Genomic DNA, 17,465 nt, shown 5'->3' on the forward strand with positions numbered 1-17,465 from the left:
AATTTTGGCGAGCATAACTACAAATTTAACCTCTACTAAAATGAAGATTGTTTATAAGCTGACTCTATCGGGAATCAGACAGAATGCAATGAATTCGATGTAAAAGTAGGAATGTTATACGTGAAATTACAGGTGAGCTGTAAATAGAATTTCTTGAACAATGCACCAGAGACTTGCCATTAGGGCACAGACTTGGAAGCGGTTTTATGAGTTGACTGTTCTGAGAAATACTTAATCGATTCTTAAAGCACTTGCCAAATATTCGATAATCTAATTCCGAAAAGTATAACGAAGTTTCAGCTACTTAAAAAAATGTTACAGTCTGCGTATACAAGCAATGCTGTCATAGCTTTCACTGATTTAATTGGCTGAGTGTGTGTTATCCATGGCGAGGGAGCGGAATGAATGCAGTTCATAGAGGTGAGTGAAACCATCCGCTGAAGTACTGCAGATGCATGTAGTCACAACAGCTATGCCGCCACAAGGGGAAATGAGCTCCCGAGTAGTTTTTGAATAATATACAGGGTGTTAAGAAATTCCCACTACAACCTTCTAGGGCTTGTAGAGGGAGCGAGTATATAATATTTTCAATAGGAAAGCATGCCAGTAAACGTCATCCAGCGAAGCTACAGACCGTTAAAGATATAGGCGCCGATGCCTGTAAATGTATGTACATAGAGGGTGATTTCGTGATGATGTTACGAACTTTCAAGGATGATGCAGAACGATAAATTTATCAATTCGAGCTTAGGTTCCTTGTACGGGAAACGAACGAGTCGAAATTTATAAGTGAAAATCATTCTGATACCTCTGACAAAAAAAAGTCTGATAGACATGGGTTTTAAAATGCATACCTTAAAAGCTATAATCATTTGTTTTTCTTATTTGGTCCATACAACCATGTCTGAAAGTTGCATACCCTACATTATTAGCAACAGCAGTACCGGTACATGTATTCCGCTTTCAGACGCATCAGAATCATTTTCGCTTGCAACTCTCGACTCATTCGTTTGCAAACTAGGGACCCTTACCTCAGGTTGACACATTTATCCTTGTCCATCATCCTTGAAAGTTTGTAACATCATCACGGATCGACACTAAAGAACCAAAGAAACTGGAATACCTGCCTAATACAGTATGTGATCAAAAGTATCGGGATACCCCCAAAAACATACGTTTTTCATATTAGTTATATTGTGCTGCCACCTACTGCCAGGTACTCCACATCAGCGACCTCAGTAGTTATATCGTGAGACAGCGGAATGGCGAGCTCCGCGGAACTTACGGACTTCGAACGTGGTCAGGTGATTGGATGTCACTTGCGTTATACGTCTGTACGCGAGATTTCCACACTCCCTAATATCCCTAGGTACGCTGTTCCCGATGTGGTAGTGAAGTGGAAACGTGAAGGGACACGCACAGCATAAAAGCGTTCAGGCCGACCTCGTCTGTTGACTGAGAGAGACAGCCGACAGTTGAAGAGCGTCGTAATGTGTAAGAGGCATCACACAGGAATTCGAAACTGCATCAGGATCCACTGAAAGTACTACGCAAGTTAGGCGGGAGGTGAGAAAACTTGGATTTTATGGTTGAGCGGCTGCTCATAAGCCACACATCACGCCGGTAAGTGCCAAACGACGCCTCGCTTGATGTAAGGAGTGAAAACATTGGACGATTGAACAGTAGAAAAACGTTGTGTGTAGTGACGAATCACGGTACACAATGTGGCGATCCGATGGCATGGTGTGGGTTTGCAAATGCCCGGTGAACGTCATCTGCCAGCGTGTGTAGGGCCAACAGTAAAATTCGGAGGCGGTGGTGCTGTGGTGTGGTCGCGTATTTCACGGAGGGGGCTTGCATCCCTTGTTGTTTTGCAAGGGACTATCACAGCACAGGCCTACATTGATGTTTTAAGCACCTTCTTGCTTCCCACTGTTAAAGAGCAATTCTGGGATGGCGACTGCATCTTTCAACACGATCGAGCACCTGTTCGCAATGAACGGCCTGTGGCGGAGTGGTTACACGACAATAACATCTCTGTAATGGACCGGCCTGTACAGAGTCCTGACCCGAATCCTGTAGAACACCTCTGGGATGTTTTGGAACGCCGACTTAGTGCCAGGCCTCACCGACCGACATCGATACCTCTCCTCAGTGCAGCACTCTGTGAAGAATGGGCTGCCATTCCCAAGAAACCTTCCAGCACCTGATTGAACGTATGCCTGCGAGAGTGGAAGCTGTCATCAAAGCTAAGGGTGGGCCAACACCATAGTGAATTCTAGCATTACCGATGGAGGACGCTACGAACTCGTAAGCCATTTTCAGCCAAGTGTCCGGATACTTTTGATCACATAGTAGGGACACTGTAGGACCTTACGAGCACGTTGAAGTGCCACAACACGACGTGGCATGGACTCGACTAATGTCTGAAGTAGTGCTGGAGGGATCTGACACCATGAATCCCACAGGGCTGTACATAAAATCCGTAAGAGTACGAGGGGGTGAAGATATCTTCTGAACAGCACGTTGCAAGGCATCCCAGATATGCTCAATAATGTTCATGTCTTTGGAGTTTGGTGGCCGCCGAAATGTTTAAACTCAGAAGAGTTTTCCTGTAGCCACTCTGTAGCAATTCTGGGCGTTCGGGGGTGTCGAATTGACCTGCTGGAATTGCCCAAATTGCTCAACGGACAAGAATGGATGCAGGTGACCAGACAGGATGCTTACGTACGTGTCACCTGTCAGAGTCGTATCTAGACATATCAGGGGTCCGATATCACTGCAACTGCACACGCCCCACACCATAACAGAGCCTCTACCAGCTTGAGCAGTCCGCTGCTGACACGCAGGGTCCATGGAGTCATGATGTTGTCTCCACACCCGTACACGTCCATCCGTTCGATAAAATTTAAAACGAGACTCGTCCGACGGGGCAACATATTTCCAGTCATCAATAGTCCACTATCGGTGTTGACGGGCCCAGGCGAAGGGCAAAGCTTTGTGTCGTGCAGTCATCAGGGGTACACGAGTGGGCCTTCGGCTCCGAAAGCGCATATCGATGCTCTTTTGTTGAATGGTTTTCACGCTGACACTTGTTGATGGCCCAGCACTGAAATCTGCAGCAATTTGCGGAAGTTTCCAGATTGAGATTTTCACTGTGCAGCGGAGTGTGAGATGATATGAAACTTCCTGGCAGATTAAAACTGTGCGCCGAACCGAGACTCGATTCTGGGAGAAGCAAAACTGTGAGGACGGGGCGTGAGTCGTGCTTGGGTAGCTCAGTAGGTAGAACACTTGCCCGCGAAAGGCAAAGGTCCCGAGTTCGAGTCTCGGTCCGGCACACAGTTTTAATCTGCCAGGAAGTTTCAATTTGCGGACGGGTTGCACTTCTATCACGTTGAACGATTCTCTTCAGTTGGTCTCGTTCTTTGATGATCTTTTTCCGGCCGCAGCGATGTCGAAGATCTGATGTTTTACCGAACTCCTGAAATTCACAGTACACTCGTGAAATGGTCGAACGAGAAAATCTCCACTTCAGTGCTGCGCGGGGTAGTACGCGGTATGAGGCATCTTGGTCGCAGTCCAGGCAGCTCCCTCCGTCATAGGTTCGAGTCCTCCCTCGGGCATGGGCGCATGCGTTGACCTTAGCGTAAGTTAGTTGAAGTTAGATTAAGTAGTGTGTAAGGTTAGGGACCGATGACCTCAGCAGTTTGGTCCCATAAGACCTTACCACAAATTTCCAAAAATTTCCACTTCATCGCTACCTCGGAGATGCTGTGTCGTATCGCTCGTGCGTCGACTGTAACACCACGTTCATACTCGCTTAAATCTTGATAACCTGTCATTGTAACAGCAATAAACGATCTAACAACTACGTCAGACACTTGTTTTATGCAGGCGTTGCCGACCGCAGTGCCGTATTCTGCCTGTTTACATATCTCTGTATTTGATTGCGGATCCTATACCAGTTTCTTTGGCGCGTCAGTGTACATACATTTACATTCGCCGGCGGCTATAAATTTGACGCTCTGTAGCCTTTCCGGACATGGGCTCCTATTCATAATACTATGTACTCACTCCTTTCTACAAGTACTAGAAGCATGTAACAGTCAGTACAGTACATGGCAAATGACGCAGAGCTGTGCAGCTGACAGCAAGTGATGGTGGACAGAGTGCAGGACCAGGCGGCGTCAGATTGGCGCACTCACCTATCATGGCGAGCACGACGGTCGCGAAGTAGAAGGCGCCCGCAAACTTCCACTGCGGTCCCGCCTTGTGCGGCTTGTTCTCGATGATGACCACCTCGATGACGCGGTAGTCCTCCGCCGTGATGTTGTACTTCTTCACCAGCTGCTCCCTCAGATCTGCACAACGTACACACATACACGTGTAAGCAACGTGACCTCTTATGTAGCACCATCCGTACATCCGTACAGACCGCCTCGTAAAAAAAAGGAAAGCACACAGGACTAGAAGAGCAAACGAAGTGAAACTCCACGGACTGAGACGGTATGTGATGCTCTTTCTGTGCTTACAATATCGAGTCAAATATAACGAGAACTTGACAAATGCACCAACTTATATGACATTTCACCTCCTCTGACCTGCATGCATGCATGCACTGGTTCGGTTTGGAACGGTGTCATGAAATGTCGTGTGGCTAAGGCCTCCCGTCGGGTAGACCGTTCGCCTGGTGCAGGTCTTTCGATTTGACGCCACGTCGGCGACCTGCGCGTCGATGGGGATGAAATGATGATGATTAGGACAACACAACACCCAGTCCCTGAGCGGAGAAAATCTCCGACCCAGCCAGGAATCGAACCCGGGCCCTTAGGATTGACATTCCGTCACGCTGACCACTCAGCTACCGGGGCCGGACAACGGTGTCATAAAGCCATTGTATCCTCAGCTGACCCACAATTACTGTAATTGGTCCTTACACAGAACGGACAGAAGTCGTGGAACAGCGATATGCACGTATACAGGTAGCGGTATTATCACGTACACAAGGGGTAAAGGGGCAGTGCATTCGTAGAGCTGTCACTTGTACTCAGGTGCGTAATGTGAAAAAGTTTACGATGGCATTCTGGCCGCACGACGGGAACAAACAGAACGCGGAATTGTAATTAGAGCTAGACGCATCGGACATTCCATTTTGAAAATTGTTAGAGATCGACCTCTCACCATCCAGTGGCCGATGGCCTTCCCTTAACGACCGAGTATAACAGCGTTTCTATAGAGTTGTCAGTTATAACAGAGAAACAACACTGCGTGAAATAACAGCAGAAACAATGTAGGTCGGACGACGAACTTATCCTTTAAGAGAGTACGGCGAAATTTTGCGTCAATGGACTAGAGCAGCAGACAACCGAAGGGAGTGCCTTTGCTAATAGCACGACATCGGCTGCAGCGCTTTTCTTGGGCTCATGCGCATAGCGACTGGAAAACCGCAGCCTGGACACATGAGTCCCGACTTCAGTTGGTAAGAGCTGATGGTAGGGTCCGAGTGTGGCGCAGATCCTAGAAGTCACGGACCCAAGTTGCCAACAACAGACTGTGGCCGGCCGCTGTGGCCGAGCGGTTCTAGGAGCTTGAATCAGGAACCGCGCGACCGCTACGGTCGCAGGTTCGAATCCTGCCTCTGGCATGGATGTGTGTGATGTACTTAGGTTAGTTAGGCTTAAGGGGCTCCGGAAAGGCTCAAAATCATGAAAAGTTCAATTTTTACTTTTTTGCGTTTTCTGAATCTGCAGACTATTACCTTTTAATAGATATATAATTTATTCAATTCCGAAGACTACAACTATTTTTAAATTTTTTTTGAAATGTGTTCTACATGGGCGTGACCCACTGTGGCGCTGTTAAACTGCTGTCAAATGGTGTTATTATTAACGTCCGTGTTCATCAAGTACATTTTAGTGATGTGAGATAAAGTATGTGTTGTGGCTAACCTGTGATGGTTCAATATATATCGCTTGTGTGATTGTCGATTGTTTCATGGTTATTTACTCTGTCGTTATCTCGAAAATATTCGTAAATAATTCTGTTTCTTGAGTCTCTGTTTTGTTGAAGTATAATAATGAGTAAAAGTAAAGTTATTAGAAATCCTCTGAAGGCTTTTAAGAAAAGGAGAAATGTTGGAAAGCCAAAGGTATGTGTTATTACTGTAAACAATAAAGACGATAACCAAGTGAGTGAACCTAACCTCTCATGTACACCTGCCCATAGCAGTCAAAGTGGGAAAGAAAATACTTCACAGAAGAAGCTTGGTTCAATGAGTGAAAACTATGAATGTTTTATGGGCGAATCGGATGTGAATGAAATATTTGATATGTCGGTTCTCAAAGGAATTTTTTCAAACTGTGTAAGATGTATTCATTGTAGTGAAGTTGGTCTGGAACTCTCCATAATAAAGCACGGAGGACTTGCTAGTGAAATACAACTGAAATGTGATGAGTGTTCATACATGACCACCTTTTGGAACAGTGTTGCAGTAACTGCAACTGAAGAAAATGGTAGCAAAATCTACGAACACAACAACGAGCGATGCTTGCTTTAGACAAGGAACGCCTTCGGGCTGCAGACAGGGCTGTAAAGAGTCTAGAAATACAAGCAAGAGTAAACAGGAGGAGGAACAAGAGGAAGCTGGAGAAGGAGTTTGCAGAGGATGAAGATAATCCATCCTATGGACCTGGAATGCACTAAAAAGTTAATCCAATCTTTGTCGCTCGATTCCCAAAACTTTTATTTTCTCATACTAATTACATGTTTTCTAAGGATCTTCCAAACATATTTGTTTCAAACTTTCAGTAAATGTTACACAGTACCTTCTGCATAATTTAACACAGCCTTTTTCCAAAAAACTGTGTATTTTCGAATATATAAATAAAAAATTGCAAAAAAATGTTGTGAATTTTCATTACAATTGAAAAAAAATCATCTTTAATAACTGAACTAAAATTTTGTAAAATCCCTGTGTTAAGTTGTAGCCCATATTCCAATAAATAATCTGTAAAAAGTTCTTCCTACCTCAAATACTTTGTGAGGAAAGATGTAATTTATAAGCGTTATTTTAACATTGCAAGTATAGGGCGTTTCGGAGCCCCTTAAGTAGTTCTAAGTTCTAGGGGACTGATGACCTCGGATGTTAAGTCTCAGAGTTCTCAGAGCCATTTGAACCATTTGAATCAACACACTGTGTAAAGTGGTGAGGGCTCCATAGTAGTGTGGACTGTGTTTACATGGAATGGACCGCGTCACTGATAACAAATGCTTATGTTCGGCTACTTGGAGACCGTTTTCAGCCATTCATGTACTTCATGTTACCAAACATCCGTACGGGCGAATGATTTGGGCACCCAGATCGCCCGACATGAATAACGTCGAACATTTATGGTAGATAATCGGGAGCTCAGTTCGTGCACAAAATCATGAATCGCCAATACTTTTACAATTATTAACGGCTATAGAGACAGCATGGCTCAATATTTCTACAGGGGACTTCCATCAACCGGCTGAGTGCATGTCACGTCGAGTTGCCGCACTACGGCGGGCAAAAGGAAGTTCGACCTGTTACTAGGTGGTATCGTATGACTTTAGTCGCCTCGGTGTAATACCTCGGATCCTGGCACTGGGATAGAGTTGATATGCGAGTGGAAAATTGGAAATCTATGGTGAGGTCTTATGGGCCCAGACTGCTGAGGTCATCGGTCCCTAAGCTTATGCGTTACTTAATCTAACTTAAACTATCCCGCTCCGCCATGCGAGAGGTTCCACACAATCCTCGTCTATAGAGGACAAACCTCGGGGTCTCGCTGCAAACGAAATGATTCAAATGGTTCTGAGCACTATGGGACTTAACATCTGAGGTCACCAGTCCCCTAGAACTTAGAACTACTTAAACCTAACTAACCAGAGGACGTCACACACATCCATGCCCGAGGCAGGATTCAAACCTGCGACCGCAGCGGTCGCGCGGTTCCAGACTTAAGAGCCTAGAACCGATCGGCCACCCCAGCCGGCGCTGCCAACCGCAGTAACTGCACACCAAACGGACAGTTCATAGACACGCGTGCCTAGCGTGGGCGGGCATTGTCTTATTAACAAATGGCAGTTCGATAATGTCGCATGAGAGATAACGTGTGAATACATAGAATATCCTAGACGTACAGTTTCGCCATCAGCGTTCTCTCAATTATTAGCACCGTGACCTGAAGTCATACCCGATGCCTCCCCACACCATGATGCCACGAGTAACACAACACGATGATTGTGCCTCTCCAAAACAATGGAAAAATGGGACTTCTCCGCAGATTGCTGCCATATTCAGTGTCGGCCTTCCCGGATTTTGCAGTACCACGATTCATCGCTGAACACAATTCGACGCCATTCATCAGCAGTCCGTGCTTCCTAGTCACGGCATCAGTCCAAACGCAGTCCTTTGTCTTGTGGTGTTAACGGCAGCCTAAGCACGGGACGATAATTCGCTATTCCAGCTGCTGCTAGTCTCCGACCAATGCTGGGTGATGGTACTCTCGGATGATAAACGTGTAGATGTGAAGGGGTTACAGTGTGCTCGGTGCACCATATGGCGACCCTCCTTTGTGGTGGTCAGACGCGGTCGACCGGAACCTTGACAATTTGTATCTCCTCTCACGTTCCCTTCCAATCCACCATTTAAACTTTATAAAATGGATTTTTTCATCTTTTTCTTTCTCCTTCATTATGACTGTGGACAGGAAGAGGTATATTTGGTATTCCCAATAGACGGCATTTATGGAAAAATTCGCAGGTAGGTCTAAAGTATCAAAATGAAAAAAAATATTTGCATCTATAAAATCAAATGTTTATTACGACAATGCAGCACTTCATAGCATTTCACAAACTGTAGGATCTGTATTGGGAGGATATAAGTTGCTCGTGGAGCTGTAAGAAGTTGTATGGAAATTTAGTTAGTGGAATGGTATGTGGAGATGTATAGTGTGGGAGATTGGTTTGCAACAAACAGGAAATTTGGGACAGAAGTAACTAGGATGGAGGTATGAGAATAATTATGAGGAGAGAAGAAAATCAAAAGATGGGAAAGGAGGAGGAAAACATTATGTGAGAAGCTTTGCAGTTTTTTCCAGATAGACAGGTTACTAATAATTATGTCTAGCAGGTCTTTAATATGCAACATGAACAGTTAGAGTCCCGAAACACTTCCCTGGAGCACGCTAGAAGTAACAGCTACATTTGTTGATGACTCTCCTTCCAAAATAACCTTCAACGTTCTCTCAAACAAAAACTTATCATACACATTCCCAGATGGTTGAGGATGGGGATAACCTACGACTTCACCACAGTGTTGCTATCGCTGCAGCGGAAAGTATAGATAAAGGCGTAAATAGACCACTTGTGCTATGTAAAAATTTGAAGTTAATGAAATCGTTTACTTGATCTGTATAAAAGTGATAAGAAAAAAGTTGATGGAAATTCGAAAATTAACTAATTGTGCTACGTGAAACATGCTAACAATTCCAAGAAGCCAATCGTATCCGTAGGAGAATCCAGAAAAACTTTTCACACTTGATGGCTGGTACTTCCTCGTTTCAAGTCTGGGTTGGCAAAGATTTTGTAACTGTAGCAATCTACGTCCTTTTCAGTTATGTCCACTATTTGTACACTTTGCAAATACTGCGCTGATCCTCATTATGTTTATCTGTTGGGATTGCACTCCCGAGGTGGCAATATTTCGAAATCTTTGAGATCATCGAATACGTAGCGGCCACTGAAAATCTGTGCCAGACTGGGACACGAATCCATTATCACTCGAAATCCTAGCACGCCTCCAGGGCTCACTCGCACTTTCACTCTCATTAGAGTTTGCACAGCACCGGGTGAAGGTGGAGGACTGTGACACACTACCACAAGGAATATGATTTCAAAAGAATTAGATGCACTGAAATGAAATGAATGGATTGACGAGAGTGAAATCAATGGAGATGCAAAACATGAAATGATATCAGTGTAAACCGTTCAGATATGCTCAACCTACAGTTTAATAAATATGTAGTGATAAACGAAAATTTGTATGAGAGTGGCATTCGAATCCGACTTTCCTCGCGATATTAATTATGATTTTGGTGTCTTCACCCTCTGTGTACCATCGCTTACCGGAAACTGCAGTCCTGCACCTAGAATAGTTTACGAAGTGCTGTCCAAATTAAGTGGTTTACCCTGCATATATAAAATCGCCATCAGCCATCAGATTTTTATTGCTCGAAAAGGTCTCCTCTAGAGTTTTCCACGCTTTGGATTTTATTCAGTCAAAGGAACAGTGCAGCTGTAGACGTAAATATACCACAATGGGCAACTTGCAGATTGTGAAAGAACTTACAGACGAGAGCAAAATTATCACCGATCTTGGGATTTGTAGAATCGTAGCCTATCGATACTGCCGGAGCTGGAGCCTCGAAGATGCCTGTGGGCGTCGCGAATGGTGCTTTGACCATCGTCACTAATGAAGAACCACCAGGCCGCCGACAAATCGAGATCGCCAGGACTGTGTTACAAGGACGGGCACCTGGGGACCAGTCTTCTAGTACAAGATTACTAGTATGTCTCTATTTCGTGCTGAACATTACACAGAGTTGTCGATAGTTAGCTCCACCGACAAACATTCAATCTGCTAGCCGCGTCTGCCACATGTTGTCAACAATGTAGTATTTCTTCACACACAGGTTGAGTACGACCTGTTTATTTAAAGTTTACTTGCGTCAACCAATCTTCCGGATGCCGCTACAGATTACTACGGCGACAGATCCCTTTGGTCACCTTCCACTAGTTTATCACTAGCAACCAGGACACAACGTTTGGCTCCTTAGAACAAAGCGGTTGCCGACTCGCATCATAACACGACTCATACATTTTGATGAAGCTTCATTCATTTTCCAACAAAGCATGTACTAACAGTTGTGGGGAAAAAAGCTTTGATTCCATCTATGTAAGTATAGCATAGAAAGAATACACCCGTGCCACAGTATCCACGAAATTTAATGAAGATACTAGAAATACTAACTGGAAGAGGAGTTAGGCCATGAGCTTTCTTAGCACTACAACTCTTTTCTCCAGCCCTAGAGGCTAATTTGCATATCCCTATACCTTTTATTGGATCACGAACGTTTTGATGACCGTATTGTACTGTTTGTCCCTAGTGAGGATAAACCGGAACGGTTAATGGAAGAATATAACACAGTAATTTTGAAACTCAGGCTGAATATCAATCATAATAAATGGTTCAAATGGCTCTGAGCAGTATGGGACTTAACATCTGAGGTCATCAGTCCCCTAGAACTTAGAACTACTTAAACCCAACTAACCTAGGACATCACACACATCCATGCCCGAGGCAGGATTCGAACCTGCGACTGTAGCGGTTGCGCGGTTCCAGACTGAAGCGCCTAGAACCGCTCGGTCAACACGGCTGGCTCAATCATAATACGTCGTAATTAATGTAGTATGAACGAATCGAAAAGAAAATATGAGCAATTAGCAGTGAAGACATAGAACCAGTCAATTTGTGTGTTTAGTACCGTTGGTGATAACTAGCGGATGGTGTGTACTGTAGTGCGGCAAGATGTTGGAGCTTACACACTGCGGGGCTCCCTGCCTAAGCGATTGCAGGTGACAAGTATGTGCAGTATATGTTAAAGAGATTTTATGCGAATTTAACGCGTTGAGCGCGGAGCCAATTTCACTGGTTTTTCCGTTGAGGCTGCAGTCCCGCGTGCCGGCAAGTATTTGACGGCCGCCTAACGCTGCGCCTGCAAGCACGCAACCCATTCGTCAGCCGCGCCGTACGTGCCACATACAACAAAGGCGTTACCGTGGAAAAAATTGGCTTGGCAACTGCCGCTGAGCAGCGTACGTAAACAAAATGTTAAGTGCACCATTTGGTGTTGTTGAGTTGGCGTATAAATGAGCGCCAAATGTAATTGTAAGGTTCCATAGACATTTTCAAGTCTCAAACATATATGATGTATACACGCAGATGGTAGCGAGAAATGAAAATTTGCTAGAAGGACAGGATTCGCACCCAGGTATCTTGCTTGTAAGGCAGACGCACTAAATGCTACGCCATCGATGAAGAATATTTTGATCCTGTCGAAATACTATGTATCGACGGGTCTCTAATACCATTCGGATAACGAATTACATACAGGTAATATTTAAAACATAAGAGACACAGGTATGACATCAAAATGATTCAACTGCACTGCGACAATGAATACTACTAGAATTCTCGAATTTACGCTGCCGAAGTACTTGATAAGGAAAATACCACGCCAACAAATGATGTGATGAATTTTTGTTAAGATTTATTCAATAAAAGCCATACATTAACTACCGAAACGATGTAGATTTGGCAAATTTGGCAAGCAGACTCATCACGTAGAATACGCATTTGATTTGTACCCTTCGATTAAATCGCAAAGGAATTCCCAAAGAAATTATAACGACCAAACTAAAACGCGGGGAAGTGGGGGCAAACGAGAAAAGGAATTACTGTTTTGCAATTGAAAGACAAGAAATACGTTTTGGTTTTTTCCACTAAACATTCGAGTGAAACGGAAAACATGACAACCAAAAGATGGATTTACTGAAAACCGAAGATTGTTACTAAAGGTAATAAGTGAAAAACTGCTATTGGCGTTTCCGATCAAATGCATACATAAAGCAGTAAATGGTATGGAATGTCAGCACTTCGATCTTTTCTTGAACACCGCAGCTGTGAACGCTTCATATGTATTCCAAGATGTGACGGCACGGAAAACATCAATCACAAAATTTCGAAAACAGTTGGTAGATGCGCTCTTTACGGCCTTCACACGAAGGAACTCCAGTCAGTGTTAATACAAGAAGGCGCAAACAAAGGTAGGAAAGGTGCATGAAGTGTGTAGATATCATTCTAAATGTTAGAAGACAAACACGAAAACACTCTGGCGCAATGCAGCTAGAAAATTAACTAAACAGGTAGTTACCTTTTGTAATACGTGCAAATCTAAACCTCGTCTTTGTACTGAATGTTTTAACAAACTTCGTTAAAATTCATTTGTTTGTTAAACTTTTTACTGCCGCTCCTATGCAATGAGGTCATCCGCGGAACTGACGACGTGGTTAACATGTTAAATAATTTTACGTGTTTATTACACTGAAGAGCCAAAGAAACTGGTACACCTGCCTAATATCGTGTAGGGCCCCAGCGAGCATGCAGAAGTCCCGCAGCACAACATGGTATGGACTAAACTAATGTCTGAAGTAGTGCGTGTGTGTTCAAATGTGTGTGAATTCCTAAGGGACCAAACTGCTGAGGTCATAAGTCCCTAGGCTTACACGCTATTTAAACTAACTTATGCTAAGAACAACACACACACCCATGCCCGAGCGAGGACTCGAACCTCCGGCGGTAGGGGCCGTGCAGTCCGTGACATGGCGCCTCAAACCACGCGGTCACTCCGCACGGCTCAAGTAGTGCTCGAGGGAATTGACACCATGAATCCTGTAGGGCTGTGCATAAATCTGTAAGAGTACGAGAGGGTGGAGATCTCTTCTGAACAGCATGTTGAGAGGCATCTAAGATATGCTCAATAATGTTCACGTCTGGGAAGCTTGGTGGCCAGCGGAAGTGTTTAAACTTAGAAGAGTGTTCCTGGAGTCACTTTGTAGCAATTCTGGACGTGTAGGATCTCGCTTTGTCCTGCTGGAACTGCCCAAGTCCGTCAGAATGCACAATGGACAAGAATGGATGTAGGTGATCAGACACGATGCTTACGTACGTGTCACCTGTTAGAGTCGTATCTAGACATATCACTCCAACTGCACACGCCCGACACCATTACAGAGCCTCCACCATCTTTAATAATCCGCTGCTGACATGCAGGGTCCATGGAGTCATGATGTTGTCTCCATACCCGTACACGTTCATCCGTTCGGTACAATTTAAAACGAGACTCGTCCGACGAGGCAACATGTTTCCAGTCACCAACTGTCCAATATCGGTGTTGACGTGCCCAGGTGAAGCGTAAAGCTTTGTGTCGTGGAGTCATCAGGGGTACACGAGTGGGCCTTCGTTTCCGAGAGCCCATATCGATGATGTTTCGTTGAGTCGTTCACACACTGACACTTGTTGATGGCTCAGCATTGAAATCTGCAGCGATTTGCGGAAGGGTTGCACTTCTGTCATGTTGAACGATTCTCTTCATCGTCGTTGGTCCCGTTCTTTGAGGATCTTTTTCCAGCCGCAGCGATTTCGGAGATTTTATGTTTTACCGGATTCCTCATATTCACGGTACACTCGTGAAATGGTCGTCGGGAAATGGTCGTGCTGTTCAGAAGAGATGCTGTATCCCGTCGCTGGTGCGCCGACTATGACACGACTTTCAAACTCACTTAAATCTTGATAACCTGCCATTGTAGCACCAGTAACCGATCTAACAACTACGCCAGACACTTGTCTTGTACAGGAGTTGCCTACCGTATTGCCCTATTCTGCCTGTTTACATATCTCTGTATTTGAATACGCATGCCTATACCAGTTTCTATAGCGCTACGGTGTATGATAGTGTGGGATACATATATTTCACAAACGTCTTTGTTTTAATGTTTTATACAGAGAGCGCGAGCGACGCAACATTCCGACAGCAATATCTTAATTGCAGCGACGATAGACGCCGCCACAGCTTACGCAATAGTCAGTGATCGAAAGAACTTCCCGCCGTTCATTGTTGCAGACCTCTGACTCCACTGTTACTTAGGCCGGTATTACACAATCAAATTTCTTTGTCCAATATCTTTGTCCAATATCTTTGTCAAAGATATTTGATAGTGTAATAGGGATCTTTGACAAATGTCGTCCAATATTTGATCAAATCTAGGCCGAGGCCGTATATTTGATCAAAGAAATCGCTTTTCTTCTGTTCACTGCAATCCGATATGTTACCACGCGGAGCGCTAGCATCGCTGCAGCGTTCTGTCGTCTGTAGTGTTTTTATAACCATTGCCGGTAAATACAATTGGTGTGTGCCGACAACTACAGAATTAATAGAGATGTCTGAAGCTTATGAGGCGCTTTACAACGTGAGGCACCCTGAATAAAAAATAGATTAAGAAGATTGGAGACCTAACCTGACCTAACCTAACCTAACATAACATAACCCTCTCCTGTAGCAAGGAATCGGAGTGTTATAGTGAGCCTGTCTTCTGAAGATGTAGCAGTTCTTAAGTGAAAATTGTGCTTTGTGATATGAGGATACACTTCATTGAGCACATACAGAAATGTATGCTCATCCATTCTTAAGTAATTGATGTACGACTTGACGTCTTCCACTGTAAGCTCACGTAACAAGTTTTGTTGAATGCTTTTATCGTGTCGTCGTAAAACCCACGGCTTCACCCAGATTAGATTAGTTTTTCGTTCCATAGATCCGTGCTGAGGAGATCCTCGTGGATGTGGAACATGTCGATGTTTTTTTTTAAGCTGAAATAAAAATACTAATAGTATGAATAAATACATCATTTGTTTCTATTAAAAATTTCGCCAATGGAGTAGAAGGAGTTGGCCAGTAGTAAGTCTTTCAGGCTCCTTTTAAACTGATCTTTATTTCTAACTAAATTTTTTATGTTTCCTGGCAAATTATTGAAGATGAGTGTTCCTGAGTAGTGGACCCCTTTTTGAACTAAAGTAAGTGTTTTTAAGTCCTTGTGCAGATCATTTTGTTCCTGGTATTGTATGTATGAACTGAGTTGTTTGTTGGAAAAAGAGATATATTATTTACGACAAATTTTATTAAGAAGTAAATGTACTGAGAGGCAGTAAACCTGCGAGCCGGAAGTATAGTGAGACTCTGTCATTTGGGCCTACGAGAGTTATACTTTTTTTTGTTTGTTTCTCATGCCTAGATAACTGTACAAACATATCGTTGCATGTATTGTAATAATCATTACATATAATGATCCACATGCAACAATATCTCTACGGAAGTATCTAGGCATGAAATACAAAACAAAAAAAGCTAACCTGCAAATCTCGTACGTCCAAACGACAGTCTCACTGTACTTCTGGCCCGCCAACAGTTTCATTTTCTTTCTTATTTTCTCCCAGTACCAATGCAAGAATCTGAAGTACCCAGTTCTTTGAAGAGGTTTCTGCAGGAGGTCCGTGAATTTACTCCACAAATAATACGTATTACACGCTTTTGGACCTTGAAAAACTTTTGTTTGACTTCAAGATTTACCCCAAAATATTATCCCATATGACATTATGGAATGAAAGTATGCAAGCTTTTTCATTTTTATGTTGCCTATGTCTGCTAACACTCGAATTGCAAATACAGATTCTTTAAGGCGTTTCTGCAGTTCTGTGGTGTGCTCCTCCCAACTGAATTTATTTATTATCAAGTTGTAATCCCAGGACTTTTAAGACTGTCAACCTCGTATGTATGGTTCCATTTTCTCCCCCCACTTCTTTTCCGCATGTGCACACAATGCAATTGGAGTACGTAGAACTGCTGCGGTTAATAACAAGTTGTTGTCAGCCATCTTGAACTTTGATGAAAAATTTGATGACAGTGTAATACCCCTTGTAGCGCTACGTCAAAGATCTTTGTCAAATATATTGGACGGAATATTGGATCACATCTTTGATCAAATCTTTGACAAAGAAATTTGATAGTGTAATACCGGCCTTAGAAAAATCCATTGCAAAACTAAAATGAGAGACTATCATGCTTACGCAATGCAATTGTTGTAATGCTTCAGTTCTAATTGAGTTCTGATCTAGTTCACACTGTTACTACGTACTGCAGAATATACACGGCCCAGTTGTTATGGTAATGCGGAAACTTATAGATTTATCTGACTTCCAGAAGGGCATGATCATTGGCTTTCTGGCCAAGGCTGAGCGATTCCGGTACGACTAAGTTTGTAATCTCTTTGGTGTCGCCGAGGTTGAAGTATACCATGTTCGGCAGAATGGCGCTATCCGAAGCCGACAATGGTGCAACTGTGGTGCACCACGGGCCACAGATGACAGGGTGAAGGGTCTTCTGAACGATCAATCAGCGAAAATTGATGTCCATGGACCTATGCAGCAGGCGCCTGGTTCGTGCTCCCATGCTGACTGCTATTTATCGGTGACAAAGGCGGAAATTAGCGCGCCAGTACCGCAAATGGACTTTCACTGAGCGGTGATTGGTGTCATTTTCAGGTGAATCTCATTTTATGCTCTCCATGCTGGAGGAGGGAGTGTTATGGTCTGAGGAATATTTTCATGGCATTCCCTGGACGATCTCGTCATTCTGGAAGGCACAGTAGATCAACAGAAGTACGCACCTATCCTTGTGGACAACGTCCACCCCCACATGCAGTTTGTTTTCTCTTTTGCTAGATGGCATATACCAGCTGGACAGTGCAACATGTCACAGAGC

General features: G+C 43.9%; 1 protein-coding gene across 2 annotated transcripts in view; it reads right to left on the reverse strand.

Annotated features, from left to right (window-relative positions):
* LOC126480972 (two pore potassium channel protein sup-9) overlaps window positions 1-17,465 on the reverse strand; it is a 104,398-nt gene that overhangs the window by 32,944 nt on the left and 53,989 nt on the right. For both annotated transcript variants that reach the window (XR_007587492.1, XM_050104409.1), the window contains exon 3: window positions 4,209-4,364. Coding sequence is in view for 1 of the 2 variants with exons in the window: in XM_050104409.1 (XP_049960366.1) it covers window positions 4,209-4,364 (156 nt within the window). In the remaining variant the exon portion in view is untranslated. The remainder of the gene's footprint in view (window positions 1-4,208; window positions 4,365-17,465) is intronic.

Source organism: Schistocerca serialis, chromosome 5, assembly GCF_023864345.2.
Source record: "Schistocerca serialis cubense isolate TAMUIC-IGC-003099 chromosome 5, iqSchSeri2.2, whole genome shotgun sequence".
Classification (NCBI taxonomy): domain Eukaryota; kingdom Metazoa; phylum Arthropoda; class Insecta; order Orthoptera; family Acrididae; genus Schistocerca; species Schistocerca serialis.